General features: G+C 35.2%; 1 protein-coding gene across 2 annotated transcripts in view; it reads right to left on the reverse strand.

Moving 5' to 3' along the window:
- Positions 1 to 8719: 8719 nt before the first annotated feature.
- LOC141410403 (pancreatic alpha-amylase-like) overlaps positions 8720 to 14738 on the reverse strand; it is a 32646-nt gene continuing 26627 nt past the window's right edge. Inside the window, exons 5-11 of one of the 2 annotated variants that reach the window (XM_074050880.1) lie at positions 14294 to 14524; positions 12887 to 13020; positions 12628 to 12750; positions 12443 to 12542; positions 11235 to 11353; positions 11004 to 11129; positions 8720 to 10062 (exon numbers count right to left, since the gene is read on the reverse strand). In XM_074050880.1, coding sequence (XP_073906981.1) covers positions 9873 to 10062; positions 11004 to 11129; positions 11235 to 11353; positions 12443 to 12542; positions 12628 to 12750; positions 12887 to 13020; positions 14294 to 14524 — 1023 coding nt within the window. In that variant the 3' untranslated portion in view covers positions 8720 to 9872. The remainder of the gene's footprint in view (positions 10063 to 11003; positions 11130 to 11234; positions 11354 to 12442; positions 12543 to 12627; positions 12751 to 12886; positions 13021 to 14293; positions 14525 to 14738) is intronic. The other variant, XM_020182217.2, reaches the window with a different exon arrangement.

Raw genomic sequence — 14738 nt, forward strand, 5'->3', positions numbered from 1 at the left:
ATCCTTACTTTTAAGATGAGGAAACAGAGTCATGGAATCAGTAACTAATAAGATTTGTCCACAGTCAAACTGGGGGACAATGAATCTACTTGTATAACTATGTTAAGCAAAAAACATGCCTTTTTTTCAAAAATGGAGAACGGGACAGTAAAACAGGTCCTATCTTGGAATTGGTACCAATGGAAGCGGGGGTGGATATAAAGAAAAAGTGTAAGAGGGTGAATATGGTGGACTGAATATTTACTGAGGACCAATCCACTGCTGGGGAATAATCAAAACTGCAGAAAATATTGTGACTGAAATTGGAAGCCAAGAAATGCAACTCTTCAGTTATCTCTTAATACCTACAATATCCTTCATTGGGTTGTTATGAAAATCAAACAAGATATTGTTGTTGAATATATTTTGGACTGTATAAAGTTATGTATAAATATATATTTTAAGTAATAAAATGCTTAGATGATTGCAGAAGAAGTTAGGGTTATTCCCAGAATTGTTCTTTTTCAAATATTCCCTCCAAATGGAATTATATTTTTTATTATAGTTGTTAATTCTAACTCTCTCATACTGTCTCTCTCTGTCTGTCTCTGTCTCTCTGTCTCTCTCTCTCTCTCGCTCTTTCTTTTTCTCTCTGTCTCATATTCAGATAATGTATTACTGCTCATAAACATTTGGTGCTGTTTCTTTTAGGTGAAATGTTCTCTACTGTCCTGTTGACTTTGGTAGTATCAATGTGATTTTCTTTGGCAATAAATTATGAGAAATACAATGTTTTACTTAAGGGATTCCTAAACATTAAAACAGTCATATACCAAAATGAATTTTATATCACTGTTGCAAAAGGACTACTGAGAATGCTCTTGTTGACTGGAGATAAACATGAAAGATGAAATTGGTTATTAGAAGTTTCTGAAAATGTTGAGGTTTTGGTGCTAAAGCATAGCCTATTCTGTCCTGACTGATAGGGCCATTAGGTTCATTGATGCTCTATATAGCATTTCCTTTCCTACTTGATGTGGAAAGTTAAGAAAAATGAATAAAAAGTCCTAGAATTCAAAAATGATTATAGTGAAAGAGACTATTGTTATAAATTACCTCCAAAATTTCCAGACTTATATTTTCAAGTAATCAAGAAAATTTCTGAAAACATTTGTGGTGCTGGGAACTAATGCAAGGCCTGGGGCGCATTAGGGAATCATTGTCACTAAGCTACATCCTTAGTCCAACGTTTCCAAAAAGGTTTCATGAAGATCCTGCAGCATAAAAAACGTCATTAATACAATGTTTTTCTTCTTTTGTCTTTCCATTTTCTTTTTTTCTTATCATATTATTGTTGCACTAGGGGTACATTGTGATATTTACAAAATCTCCTACAATATATCATAGTTGAATTCATACCCTCATCATTATTTTTTATGCTTTCTCCCCCTAGTCTTGAAATAGTTTCAACAAGTCTCATTTTTCCATTTTTGTATGAGTACATATTCATTCCACCATATTTACTCTCTTATACCCTTTCCTTATGTTCACCCCCCTTTTACAACCCCAATTGACTCAGCTACTCTATATTTCTCCTTTCTACCTTAGATCCCTTCTTATGGTGATTTCCATAGGTTTAAAAATTCTATATTCATTCTTGTATAGAAAGTACATCAACCATATTCACCTTCTTAACATCTTGTTTTTATTGTTAAAGAAAGGAGGTCACTCTCCTGTTAGTGACCTTCCCTTAGTGTGACCTGTTTTGCATAGTATTACTTCTGTTTGTATTGGGCCTGTCTTCCATATATCAGAGAAAACATGTGACCTTTGACTTTCTGAACGTGGCTAACTTCTTTTCATATGATGTTCTGCAATTCCATCCATTTACCTGCAAACAACAAAATTTCATTCTTTCTTGTGGCTGAATAAAATTCCTTTGTATATAAATACCACATTTTCCTAATTCATTCATCAGTAGAGGGACATCTTGTCTGTTTCCATAGCTTAGTTACTGTGAATAATTCTGCAATAAATATGGATGTGCAGGTGACTTTCTTGTAACCTGACTTACATTCCTTTAGGTATATCCCTAAGAGTAGTATTGCTGGGTCATAGAACAGTTCTGTTTTAATTTTTTGAGAAGCCTCTAAGCTGTTTTCTATAGTGGATGTACTAATTTATTTTCCCACCAACAGTGTATGAGGGTTACTTTTTCCCCATATCTTTGCCAACATTCTTAATTTTATTTAATAAATTTCTTTACTTTGTGTGATTTTAAAGCCACTTCCCTAAGACAATTCTTTCAGCTTATTAATGTGAAAACCAAGATCTAAGAATGAGACACATGGCATAATTTACACAAATAACCACTTATAAAATCAAGAAAATCTTTTATCTTGGTAAATAGTTGAAAAAATAATAATGCTAGGATAACTTTAATATAAATATAATTATTACCAACATCCATGGTTGCTTAAATTTTACCTAGAAAAAGATTCAAAAACAAGTGATAGATTATTAGAATAAGGACACCAAGTAGTCACAAGAAGCACGGAATGTAGAAACAAAAAATAACAGGAAGAAAAGAACATGCAAATGTCAAGAGGAAGCCCAAGAAATGTGTTCAGCATTACTGGTAATTTGGGGCAATTAAAATTAGTATAAGTAATTATAGTCTTCTGTAAGAAAGGCTGAATGAGAGGCTTGATAACATCAACTTTTGGCGTGGTAAACAGTGCTGTGATATACTGTAACACCAGTAGAGGGAGTACAAATTGGAACTTTTCCAAGGGTGATTTTACAAAATATTGAAATTAGACGTGTTTTGGAAATTCCATTTATACCTAGTTAATCTACAATTATAGGAATCTGTGCATACTGGGTGTCATGCACACAGAAGTTCATTAAAACCTGTGGATAACATAAAATCTCTGGAATTAAATTTTCAGTACATTAGATTTTCTAAATAAGATATTATCAGTAAAAGTCTACCATGGGGTCTCATTCTAATTGCATATTGTGTACTATTCTGACATGTTAAAAGACTCACTTTTTGATCCCATATGTGGGAACTTATAAAAGAGCATGCTAACTAGATGTTCATTTGGTAAGTTATTTAGCATTGTATGATTCTCCTTGTTTTTATAATTCCCATCATGTGTATCTTAAATATCTTAAATTTCATTATGGATTTTCTGATTATTTATTAACATGCATATTTATTATATGTATTTATATTTATTGATATAATATATTTATTAATATATTATTTTGGTTTATCTATTTTAAACATAAATTGAAAGGGAAATAAACAATTTGAAATTATGAATTTTCCAGTCAGAAAAAGAAACATTTCTATTATTAACTTTAACAATTTTACATGGGATATGTATTTTGCCTCTATTTATTTATTTATTTATCTATTTAATTTTGGCATTGCTTAGGATATGAACCCAGAGCCTCACACTGCTAGCAGGTGCTCTATACTTGAGTCACACTCCCAGTCCTTTTTGCTTAGTTGTTTTTCAAATATGACCTCATGTTTTTTGCCCATGGCAATCTTACAGCTATGATTTTTCTACGTTTGCTCTCATATATCTGGGATTACATTCACATGTCACCACACCCAGCTTGTTGGTCTAGATGTGTTCTCACTAACGTTTTGTCCTAGTTTACCTAAAACTATGCTTCTCCCAATCTCCAACACTCAAGGAGCTTGATTGTACTAGCCCAGCTAATTTTTCAAACTTTATTCTTCCTTGGAAATTTGCGTTGATATTTTTATCAGATATGGAAGACTATACTATCTACGGTTTCAACTCATTTGGTTTTCCACTATTCAAGTATACAAAATTCACCATTATGTTACAAAATGTGTTTTAAATTCAGTCCAGTACTGCCCATATTCAAATTTTGTACAATTTCATTAATACATTTGGAGAGTAATATATGCCCTGCTGAGTTTCTCAATCATGTATAGAACAGCACCTTTCAGGATATGCCTTGTGTTGAGTGATCCCATTTTATAAAGCAAAAATTTTCCCTTGAGTTACATCATTTTAAGTGTGAAAGTAGAATTACTCTCCTTTTTGTTTATACAAGTAAAGAAATAATCATATTCCAGTATATCAGAAGTCACAAACTAAAGAATATTTTTTTCATGCTAATTAAAATGCTATGTGTGAATATTTCAAATCAAAGGTACAAGACCCATGACCTAATCCATAACATTTGCTATAAGTCCGCAACCTAAGATTATAAAACAAGGAGCACCCCAAGTTGATGGCAAATCATTCTGATCAATCCCACAGTTTAATTTCAGTAGACTTTCTCAGAAAGATTGCTAGAGAAAGAAATTCCAGCAGTCCTGGGTTACAGCTCAAGCATGGTTTCTCCTGCCCATGACATATGGTCCACTTAAAGCTGAGAATCCAAAATGGCACTCAGAACTACCCGTCAATTGTACTGTGACTGACGCTGTATTCCTTGGCAGCCCTGAGGCTGGGTTCTTTAATCTATTCTCTGGTCACCTGCAGTGACCTTCTGCAACAATGTCTGCCTTGTACTTTTGCTTTCAGTGCTGACTTTGAATCCCTCAGCCCCTTTAGTCACTTATTAGCTATTTTGTATCTATTTACCATCATGTGAATACAACGTATGCTCTGAGTACTACTGATTTTATGAATTGAGATTGGAATGGATGAAAACACTTGTAGTTACCAGAGTCTCTATTTCTAAGATAACTCAAGAGTACTCTGTGATTTAAACAAGATAAAACTGATGTAGCTGGTGAAAGTGTTTCATTATATAAATTTTGACATTGAAAAAGTCACCAATATGTATGTCTATGCTAACAGCATAGCTCACTCAGGTGGCATGTCTTTGAAAGGTATATCTTGTCCCTTTCCTATCTCTCTCTCTCTCTTTCTACCAAATGCTCCAAGCCATGAAGTTCATCTCACAACAGCCTAAAATCACTGGAGATTGGTGACCATCAAATGAAACCTTTGAAACCATGAAAATAAATTCTTCCTCCTTTTTGGGTCTTTTGCTTAGTTATTTGTTACAGAGATAAAAAGGTAACAGAAATGTGACACCTAGAAGTAAGGTTTTCTTGTTGTAACTGTACCTGACTATATGGTTGAGAATCTTCTGGAACTGGCTTGAGACAGGAATTTGGAAAACTTTGGTCAAACAGCCTCAAAAGGTTTAGAATAATATAGGCAGAACATAATGAATGATTCTCAGAAGACCAGAATGGCAATTGCAATGCGAAGAGTGACACTGTGTTCACAAGATGAAAGAAGGAGTCTTGGAAAAGGGACAAGGGGTCATTTGTTTTGCATTCTGGCAAAAATATGTCCACATTTAGTCTTTTCCCCAAGGGCTTGTGGAAAGTTCAGTTGGTGGACAGTCCAAGTAACCTGGCTGGGAAAATATCAAGGTAACACATCACTCAAGTGAATGCATCGATGTTAACTGGCAGATTTTAACCAGATCAACAGTTAGAATCAAATGCAAATGTGAAGAGGAGGATTTGGAAAACTGGCTAGAAAAGGAGCATGTTTATAGTTGGAGCCAAAGAAATCATAGTTGCTGAATAAGTTTGCCCCATTAAAAAGAAACCAAATACTTTGCCCTGGGGAAACAGGAAAAATGCCTTGAGAGTATTTCAGGAATTGGCCAGGAAGCACCCATGGCAGGGTGAATGGCGAAAATGTGTAAACCCATTTGAAAGACTTTTAAAAACAAAGGAGCACTCCAAGTTGCCATGCTCACACAGGACTGCTTAGGGAACTGTTTTCCTACATTCAGCTATCCAGGCATTCAGAGGCCACTACAACCATGGGCCAAGGTCACCCAGATGTTGCTCAAATTGGCAGCAGGGCTTTTGGCATCCTGCGTGTGATGCTGGGTTTGCAGACATGAAGAATGCAAGTTCTGAGGTCACAGAGGCTTCCACCCAGATTGCACAGAAAGGTCTAGGAGCTTGGAAAATATATGGCAAGGTGAGAATCCTGGTAGGCAGCCCTTAAGAGTGTGATATGTGAAACTGTGGAAGTGAATAAAAGTTAGATGGACATATGAAAAGTCACAGATATCAGTAGCATGGGTGATTGTTTGTCCTTTGTTTTTGCAGTGCTGGGGATTAAACTCAGAGCCTCATGCTTGCAAGGCAGGCACTTTACCACATGAGCCATTCTGCCAGCCCAACAGCATGGGTGTTGACTGAGGAAAACCATATGCAGTGAATGAAGTAAGTCCAGGAGAGTTGTCATGTTGTCTTAAAGCAGCACAGACACAGAAGGAGAACTTCACAAGTCATTTGGACCTCACATCACAGCAACATGTTCCCCAACATTGGATATGGAGCAACAGTCTTTAATGTTGCCCAGCTGGGTTTTGGTCTTGCCATATTTCAGTTCCTCCTTTCTATTTCTTACTCCTACTTTGGGAATACAAATGCTAATGCTATGACATTATATGCTAGAAGATCATAGTTTGCATTTTTAATATTAATGAGACACAGGTAATTATTTGTCTTGTGCCTCAGAAGAGAATGGGGCTTGAATTTTGAGAAATGCTGGAATTGTGAAAACTTTGGAGATTCTTTGAGGTAGAATAAGAACATTTTTCATTATAACATGGACAAGGAGATGTGGGTGGCCAAGGCTAAAATGATATGCTTTTGATATCAAGTGTCCTGGAAACAGAGGTATATTTGAATACATTTTTTCATTAAATTCTAACATTGCAGAAAGACACAAATATATGTATTTACATTGTTGGTGAAGTTCATTAGGAAAATGTATCTTTCAGCAATTCCTTTTTATAGTGGGACTTTAGGAATAGCATCTATTTTTAAACATCTTTTTCAGCTCCAAATTCCTACAAGAAATGCCATGCTGGGAGTGACAATGGCTCTGGACCATGTTGCTTGGAGAAAGAGTGACTTTACACTGCTGGTAACTGGGGCCCACAGCTAATTCTATATATGCATATTTTGGGGCTTTTGTTTTGTCTTTTTTATAGTTGTAGTACTGCTATGGGCAAGATGGAGACAGAGAATTTTAGCCCCAGTTTGGGCTAAAATTGTAAATATATATTTTCTCCATTTGTATGCCTACTATTTCATTTTCCTTAACATGTGTGAATGTTATGACCCAGAGTTCAGTTATTGAGGCTCCAGTAAAATTTTGAGTTGACTAAAATCTGCATTTAAATATATCCTTTTATTTTTATAAGTGAACTGGGTTAAAATACAATTTGCTGATACTACATTTTATGCATTGTCGGTGTAGAGGTCAATATTTTTGAAAAATGGGCAAACTTGTGTGAACGCCACTCCAGCCAAGGTATAAAACACCACTCCATCTACTCACTAGAAAATTCCTTCATTGTAATTTGATGGCAATCCTACAGACAAGGACTAACTGTTCTCTCCAGGCTAATCACTAGAAAGTGAAGGGAACTTCCTTAGCTTGATGATGAATACCTACAGAAAACATACAGTTAGAATCACACGTGATGGTGAGAAATTTGAAGCTTTCCTGCTAAGAAAAGGCATAAGGTAAGGATGCCCCTAGTCTTTGTAATTTATACAGGGAAGATTTCATACAAGCTTGAAGGAGTTTCTGGAGATCTGTCAAACCTGCACATGTATTCCTTTTGTGATTTTGCATGTATTATTCCAAAAATTTCACAATGTGTGCTGTTTTCTTTGAGCCTATCATTCTTCAACACCTTCAGTCTACTATAGGAATCCATCAGTTCCTGGATACAGGCAAGACAGAAATCATTCCCTCTCATAGCATCTCTAAAAATCAGTTGGGTAACTGTTTTACACCTTTTCTTCCTTACAGAGAAGATGAGAGGTGGGGATGTCTATCTAAACCTGCCTTGTCATGTGGGTTGTGGAGGGTGGTGTGGGTCTGATAATATAGAGTGGGTAGTATCTCAAATACCCTACTCAGCTTTTAATTGTTGACTTTCTTCTCCCTGGGGGTTTATGGATTATATTAGTCAGTGTTCCTCTGCCATAACCAAATACCTGATGTTGGGTAATAATATAGAAAAGAGGTTTCTTTAGTCTCAATTTGGGATGTGTAAGACCAATATGAGGTGGTCCCATTTGTTTGGCCTCTGTTGAGGGCCTCATGGTGAATGGCATCTTAGTTTAAGCAAGGAATGACATTTGAGACAGGAAGTCAGAGAGGGAGTCAGGGGTCAGGAGTTGGGTTCTGTCTTTGTAGAAACTCATTCTCTTGGGAATCTGTGATAGTCTCAGGAGAACTTCCTTAATTACTTATGTGGACAGCATCCTCAGTGATCTAACCACGTCCCACTTGGCCCTATCTCTTTAAGAACCTTACTTCTTACTACATCATCACAGTAGGAACCAAGCCTTTAACATGGACCCTTGGGGAAAGAGCCACAGTCAAAACAAAGTATGAGTGTGTAGTTGAAATCTGAGGGGACCAATGCAATCAAAAGAAGTTATAACAAAAACATGTAAATGGCATAGCATCATTCCCTCAAGAGGAAGGAATGGCCTTTGGTAAGATGAGGTACACATTTTATAATGACACAGGAAAGAAGAAAATTCTAGGGCAATTGCAGAACCATTCTTCAAGTGGTCATAGACAAACCCAGTTTTTTACCCCTTTCATACATTTAATTCTCAACAATAACTATAGAATGTTCAGGGAATACATCTTGAGATGAGGAAGAACTGGCATGAAAAACCCACACTCTTTCTATCCTATCAAGGGTAGCATATCCTCCAAAACACAGCCTAGTGTGACTCCTGAGGCATGAAATCTAGGGCATGCTACTTTCTGGTGACCCAGTGCTGTGCACCAAGTATGGCAGACAGAATATATTCCATCTGACCTATGCAGCTTTCCTGATCCTTGAAGTGTGGCTCACCATGAATGGTAGGCATATAATGTCCCTTGCTACCTATCAGGAAATAATTAACCTGTTTCATGCAACTTCTTATTTGTGTATACATTCTGTTTAATAAGACCATCAAATAGTAGAAAGTACAGCCCTGAATTAAGTGGAGTGATGTGGTAACCCATACACAGTGAATCTGCTTCATAGGAGGATATATAAAAACAAGGTGGAGTTTGTAAGTTATGGCTTTTATTTTCTTATTTAAGCATAAGAAAACAACTGAGAGTTATAAGAAAATCTAGGCAAATGCAACAAGAAATTTAATATAGAAAGTCACAGGAAGGAGAATAAACAGATACGGTATTAGGAAGAAAACCTGGGACACATAGCATCATGGAAGCCTTAACCAAACATTCATACAAGGAACCAAACATTCAAGGACAAGGAACATAAAGCCATACAATAGCAAGTCAAGCAAGACAAAGAAAGAGAGAGGAAGACTAGACAGACAGTAGAACATTCCTATGAACTCAATATAACAAAAAATTATACTATGCATAATTGAAGTTTCTTCTATTTTTAACTCTTACTTCTTATTGTGAAAACCATACAAATGAGCTGCATTTTAATGGAAATCACTATTAAACCAACTCTATCTAATAGACAAAAACACTCATGAGAAGAAGAATGAGAAAGCAAAATCCAAGACACATAGTGGACAGTGCAGTTAATGTTTAAAAAAAATTGTCAGGCTGTTTTTCTGAGATCTTAGAAATTCTTTTCAAAAATATATTAATCTTCCAAAACATGATAACATCTTGGTTGCTGTTATAATTGTACATGTGATTTACTATGTTTTTAAAGGTTTTTTTCAAGCTGATTACTTATAACTTCCACTAAATGTTAATGAAAAATTAGAATTAGTACAAACAAGAAAACAAACATGCATGGTTATAGCTCTCTTACATGGTTATAAGTATGTAATTTGTATTTTATAATTTTGAATCAACATGAATTGCAATAAAGGGGTCTTCAGCAGAGTTACTAATAGAAAAATAGGCAGTGCCATCACTGTTAACAGTGACCCTAAGTCCAGAACAATTGCCATTAACTTTATCTCCAGAAATGACATCGCAATATGTGCCAGCAGGAAGGCCAGTTTGCAAAGTGGATGAAAATGACCTGAAAAATAAAATTTAATATTTAACTAAAATTCAGCAATGTCAAATGCAAGAATGTGACTATCTCTACAGCAAATAGAGATTAACTTTGTACTATAAAACTCCTAGCTGTCAAGTTCTCAAAAGACCTCACACCTTCCTAATCTATGCTGAACTGTAACAAAAAATATAAGTTAAAGAATATCACTAAAGATATTCAAGAGAATTGAGACCCTTAGATAAAATTACTGCACACAGTAAACATAAATACTTTAAATATGTCCACTTTGGAACTTAAGACAATACAAATCACTTTTAAAAATCAGCATTATTTTTTCAAAAATGACTTGAGGCTAAAAAGAATTTGAACAAGAAATAAAAATAATTTAGTATTTCTATGAAGTACACAGATTGGAATATAAAGCTATTTTTATGAATTTATTTTGTCTCCTCATTCAGAAAAGACAGTAATAAAAGAGCTATCCAAGAACTTTGTTATTTAAAAAATGATATATTTGTCTTCTTTAGTTTTTATTTGGCCAGTAAAATATAATTTAAGCCAAAATGATCTGAACATGAGTAGAATTTGGCCTTGGACTAGGAAATTTCAATTGTTAAAAGAGATATACCTCTGCATATGATGGAAGCATTAGAGGAAAAGTATAGGATATAAGTATCACAAATGAAAAACAGCAATGGAAAGTATTACAAGTAAACTCAAAAATTTCCCAAGAAAATCCTTGAAAATATCATGCATATTTCTTACACATATGTTTTAAAATATTGTTTGTCACAGAGACAGAGGAGGCTGTATTCCACAATAGCAGACAGAGTAGTAGATGAGACACAGAGCTGGGGAAAAAATATTACAGTATTGAAAAACAAGTAAATAATCAAGGAAGGAAAAGAATACACTAAGATTATAGGAGCATAAAGGATAATTGTTACCTGAGAGCTACTTACCAGTCATCATTGTTAAAGACAATGAATCCTCTGTTTCCTCTTCCAAAGGCCACTTGGTTGCTACCATTATCCCACCAGTTTGAAAAAGGCTGGCCATCAACTACGTTTCTGAAGATAACCATGTTCCTAAAGCACAATGTCATATGAAATGCTGGTATCATTAAACTTCAAGACATTAAAAAAATAGGTTAAGAATCCTATTAGAGGATATCTGTAAATAAACATTCCTACCTTATTTGACGCCACCGATGTTCACAGACCCAGTCATTGCCACAAGTAGTGTCTGCATTAATGGTTACTTCTTTAATTACTCCATTATTATTGGGTGGCCCAATCCAATCATTAGCATCCTTAATTATGGAAAGCAATAGGTTCAGATTATTAACACACATGCAGGTACTTCTTCCTTCTTTATTACACCAGTTGCCATTGATTCTGCTACTGTGTCTCTGAAATGTCTATATTTAAAATTCAACTTATTCTGTACTTTTACATTAATTTGCTGAGATATTACCATCTATGTAGACTCTAGTTCTCTCGTGACATATTTCAAAAAGAACAATGTATTTTTATCCAATTCTTTTCAACCAATGACTTCTTAATATCACTGGAAGCAGTTTAATGTCATTGAAACTGCAGGTGCACTGGTGTGAAGAGAACTGGAAGTAAAACATATGTTCCTATAATACTAGTTTAAAAAGCTCTGTCACTATACTTAACTTCTGCTGCTTCAGTTTCCTTATATGCTTTAAGTATAAAGTTTCTATATGATGCTGCTTCTAAAACCTTCAGTTTAAAAGAGAAACTTTTTCTTAAATTTTTCATCTTATTTCTCAGTGTTTTAAATTGTCCTTCATATTAATGCCTTTACCATACTCCCAAATATACTTCTCCTTTTTTCCTGAAATTCTCTGCAAGTTTCAAGTCTTTAGTACACATAATTTTCTTACTCTTCTGTTTTTCCTATTTAACTTCAGCAAAACTGAATCATTTCTTTGCATTCTATAGAAATTTTTAAAATTACATGAGAAATAATTATTTTGCTCATTCTATGAGCAGAAACTGTTTTAAGTTCTTAATAAGTGCTAGTATCTTCAATTTAATTCTCATATCAACTCTTCGAGGTAGATACTTACAAGAAGTTAACATTTTACTCTCTGTATAATGTTCTTATTTTCACAGTTTTTTTTTCTTGGTGGTGGTGAGGGGTTTATTTGTCATACTTCTGAAAGACTTATCATAACTATTTTAGACAAGAAAGAACTTACATTTTATTACTTTAATGTCTGCTACAGTATTAGCTAAGCGTTCAGTATCAGATTTCATTTAAATAAACACACGAAGTATAAATACAGAATACAAGGCCCTCTTGTGAAGTTAAAAGCAAGGTACTTTCATTTCTTGAGAAAAATGACATTTTGAGCAACTCTAAAACTTACTTGTCCATTCTGAAAATTTCTTTCCCAGCGGTAGCTCGACATCACGCGTGTAAACCCATATGGGTGAGCAAGCATAAATCCAACTGCCATTTTATACAGTCTGAAAGTTACAAGATACAGTGAGATCAAACACTAGTACCACCATTTGAAAGCAGGTAAGAGAAGGAAAGAACTTTGTTTCCTACCTGGCATCCCAAAATGTAAGAATGGAAGCTCCTCCAGCCCCGTGTCCTCGTTGATTATCATGGTTGTCCACAAAGACAAGGGCTCTGTCAGAAGGCATGAAACCCCAACCTTCTCCCCAGTTCCTGTTGGAAAAATTATAATATATGCCCATGTGTATAATTTTCTTAAGAAGAAGTCTCTAAGAAGATGACTCATATTGGAGTAATATGTCTAAAAGGACTGTGAATTATTTCAAATGACACATAATGTTTTGCTTACTTTAAGTACGACATCTTTTCTCCATCCCACTTGCGGATAACTTTGCCGAGCTTGGCACCATACTTGAATTCTGTCACCCGGCCATTTCCAAAGTACTCACTACTTGTGATTGCTTCACCACCCAGATCAATCACCTAACAGAAATATAGGATAAATATCATGTTAACATAACATAAAGGATTTTAATGGACAAAATATGATGATGTAAAATTAACTTTAAACCATCTTTATACCAAATTTCTATATTTTCTTTTTCTTGGAATAGTTTCAAACCACACATATTTGATTTTAAGTTCCAGTTAGCAGTGTGAACCATTCTTTCTGACTTAAGTTCTATTCTCTTTATTCTTATGACACTTGATTTCTTCTTTTTTTAAATTTTTTTCCTTTTATTGTTGTGCTGGGTTGGGGTGCATTGTGGGCTTTACAAGTCCTTACAATGTATCAACTATATCATACTTGAAATCATCCACTCCACTGCATCCCTTTATACCCCCTCCCATGTTTCATGGGACTCTTTCAACAGGTATCATTTTGGCATTTACATCATGTGTATACATTTTTGTACTGTATTCACTCTCCCAATACCTTTTCCTTGCCACCTTCCCCCTCCAACTGATGCCACCCCTCCACCCTGGACAAGACATGTTCTGCCCTCCTGTTCTCCCATTTTGCAGAAGAGAAAAGAGAAAAAGAAAAACATGAACTTGTGTTAGTTTGAGATGAAGATAGCTACACAGGGGGTTTCCTTGTGATATTTCCATACACATATGTGTTATACCCCATAAATTAAAGGTTTATCTCCTCTAATTATGTACATTCTGACTTAGTGCCATAAGCCTAATGAAAAGGTGACATAATGTCCTGTAAGAATGTTGACCAAATGTGAGGGCATACATAACTGATAACAACAACAGATAACATTAACACAGCATTTACTGTCTGAGTCAGACTTCTCAGTGCTTGATAAAAAAAAAACTCTTTAATTTTCCAAGGAAAAAAACCGCATAAATATCACAATTTTCTTTATATAGAAATATTACTGCACTGAAAGTTTCATCAATTTGCCTAAAGGCTTACACAGCTAACAGTAACTTACCCAGAATTCAAACTCAGATAGACTCGCTTGAACCACAACAAAGTTATGATTTTCTGTCTTGCATAATGTTGTTGGAGAGTACAGGAAAAGTACAGCCTAAAATTTCCTCCGCACATCCATAGAGTCTATTGTGATAAGAAGCTTAGTGTGCTGCTCTGAATATAAGGAAACTAAAATCCTGCTCCACAAAATTCACTGGCCTTTATTCCACAGAAATTGCTTAATATGTCCTTCATTTTCTAGTTAACAAAGTGATATTATTTTATGTGATCACAGAGAGAGGGGGAGAAAGAGAGAGAGAGCTGTACCTCTTGGAAAATGAAAGGTTTGCTTCCTGAAGTGAACCACTTTGTGTTCAGATTATGCAGTTTATCCAAAACTGCCTTGATGTCCCCAGGCCACATGTGCTTAGAAGCATCAAGTCTGAACCCTGCTACTCCAATGTCGATGAGATTGTTCATATAATCAGCGACCTTGGTACGAACGTAATCATTGCCGAGGGCAAGATCAAGAAGGCCTTCCAGACGACAATCTCTGACCTGTTGAGGTAAACATTTTGTGATTCATTGATGAAACATCATCTCTCTCCTAAGAGTCCTTGTGATTATTCATGCAGTCCCTTATTCACCAACAGAACTTTCCATAATGCCTTTACATGGGTGCTGGTGGTACTGAAATTCTGCTGTGGGTGTAACTTCAAAATATTTTCTACCAAAAGTGGAGAATGTAGGAAAAAAAAGAGATGAGCTTTTC

The sequence above is a fragment of the Castor canadensis genome, chromosome 12, assembly GCF_047511655.1.
Source record: "Castor canadensis chromosome 12, mCasCan1.hap1v2, whole genome shotgun sequence".
NCBI lineage: Eukaryota > Metazoa > Chordata > Mammalia > Rodentia > Castoridae > Castor > Castor canadensis.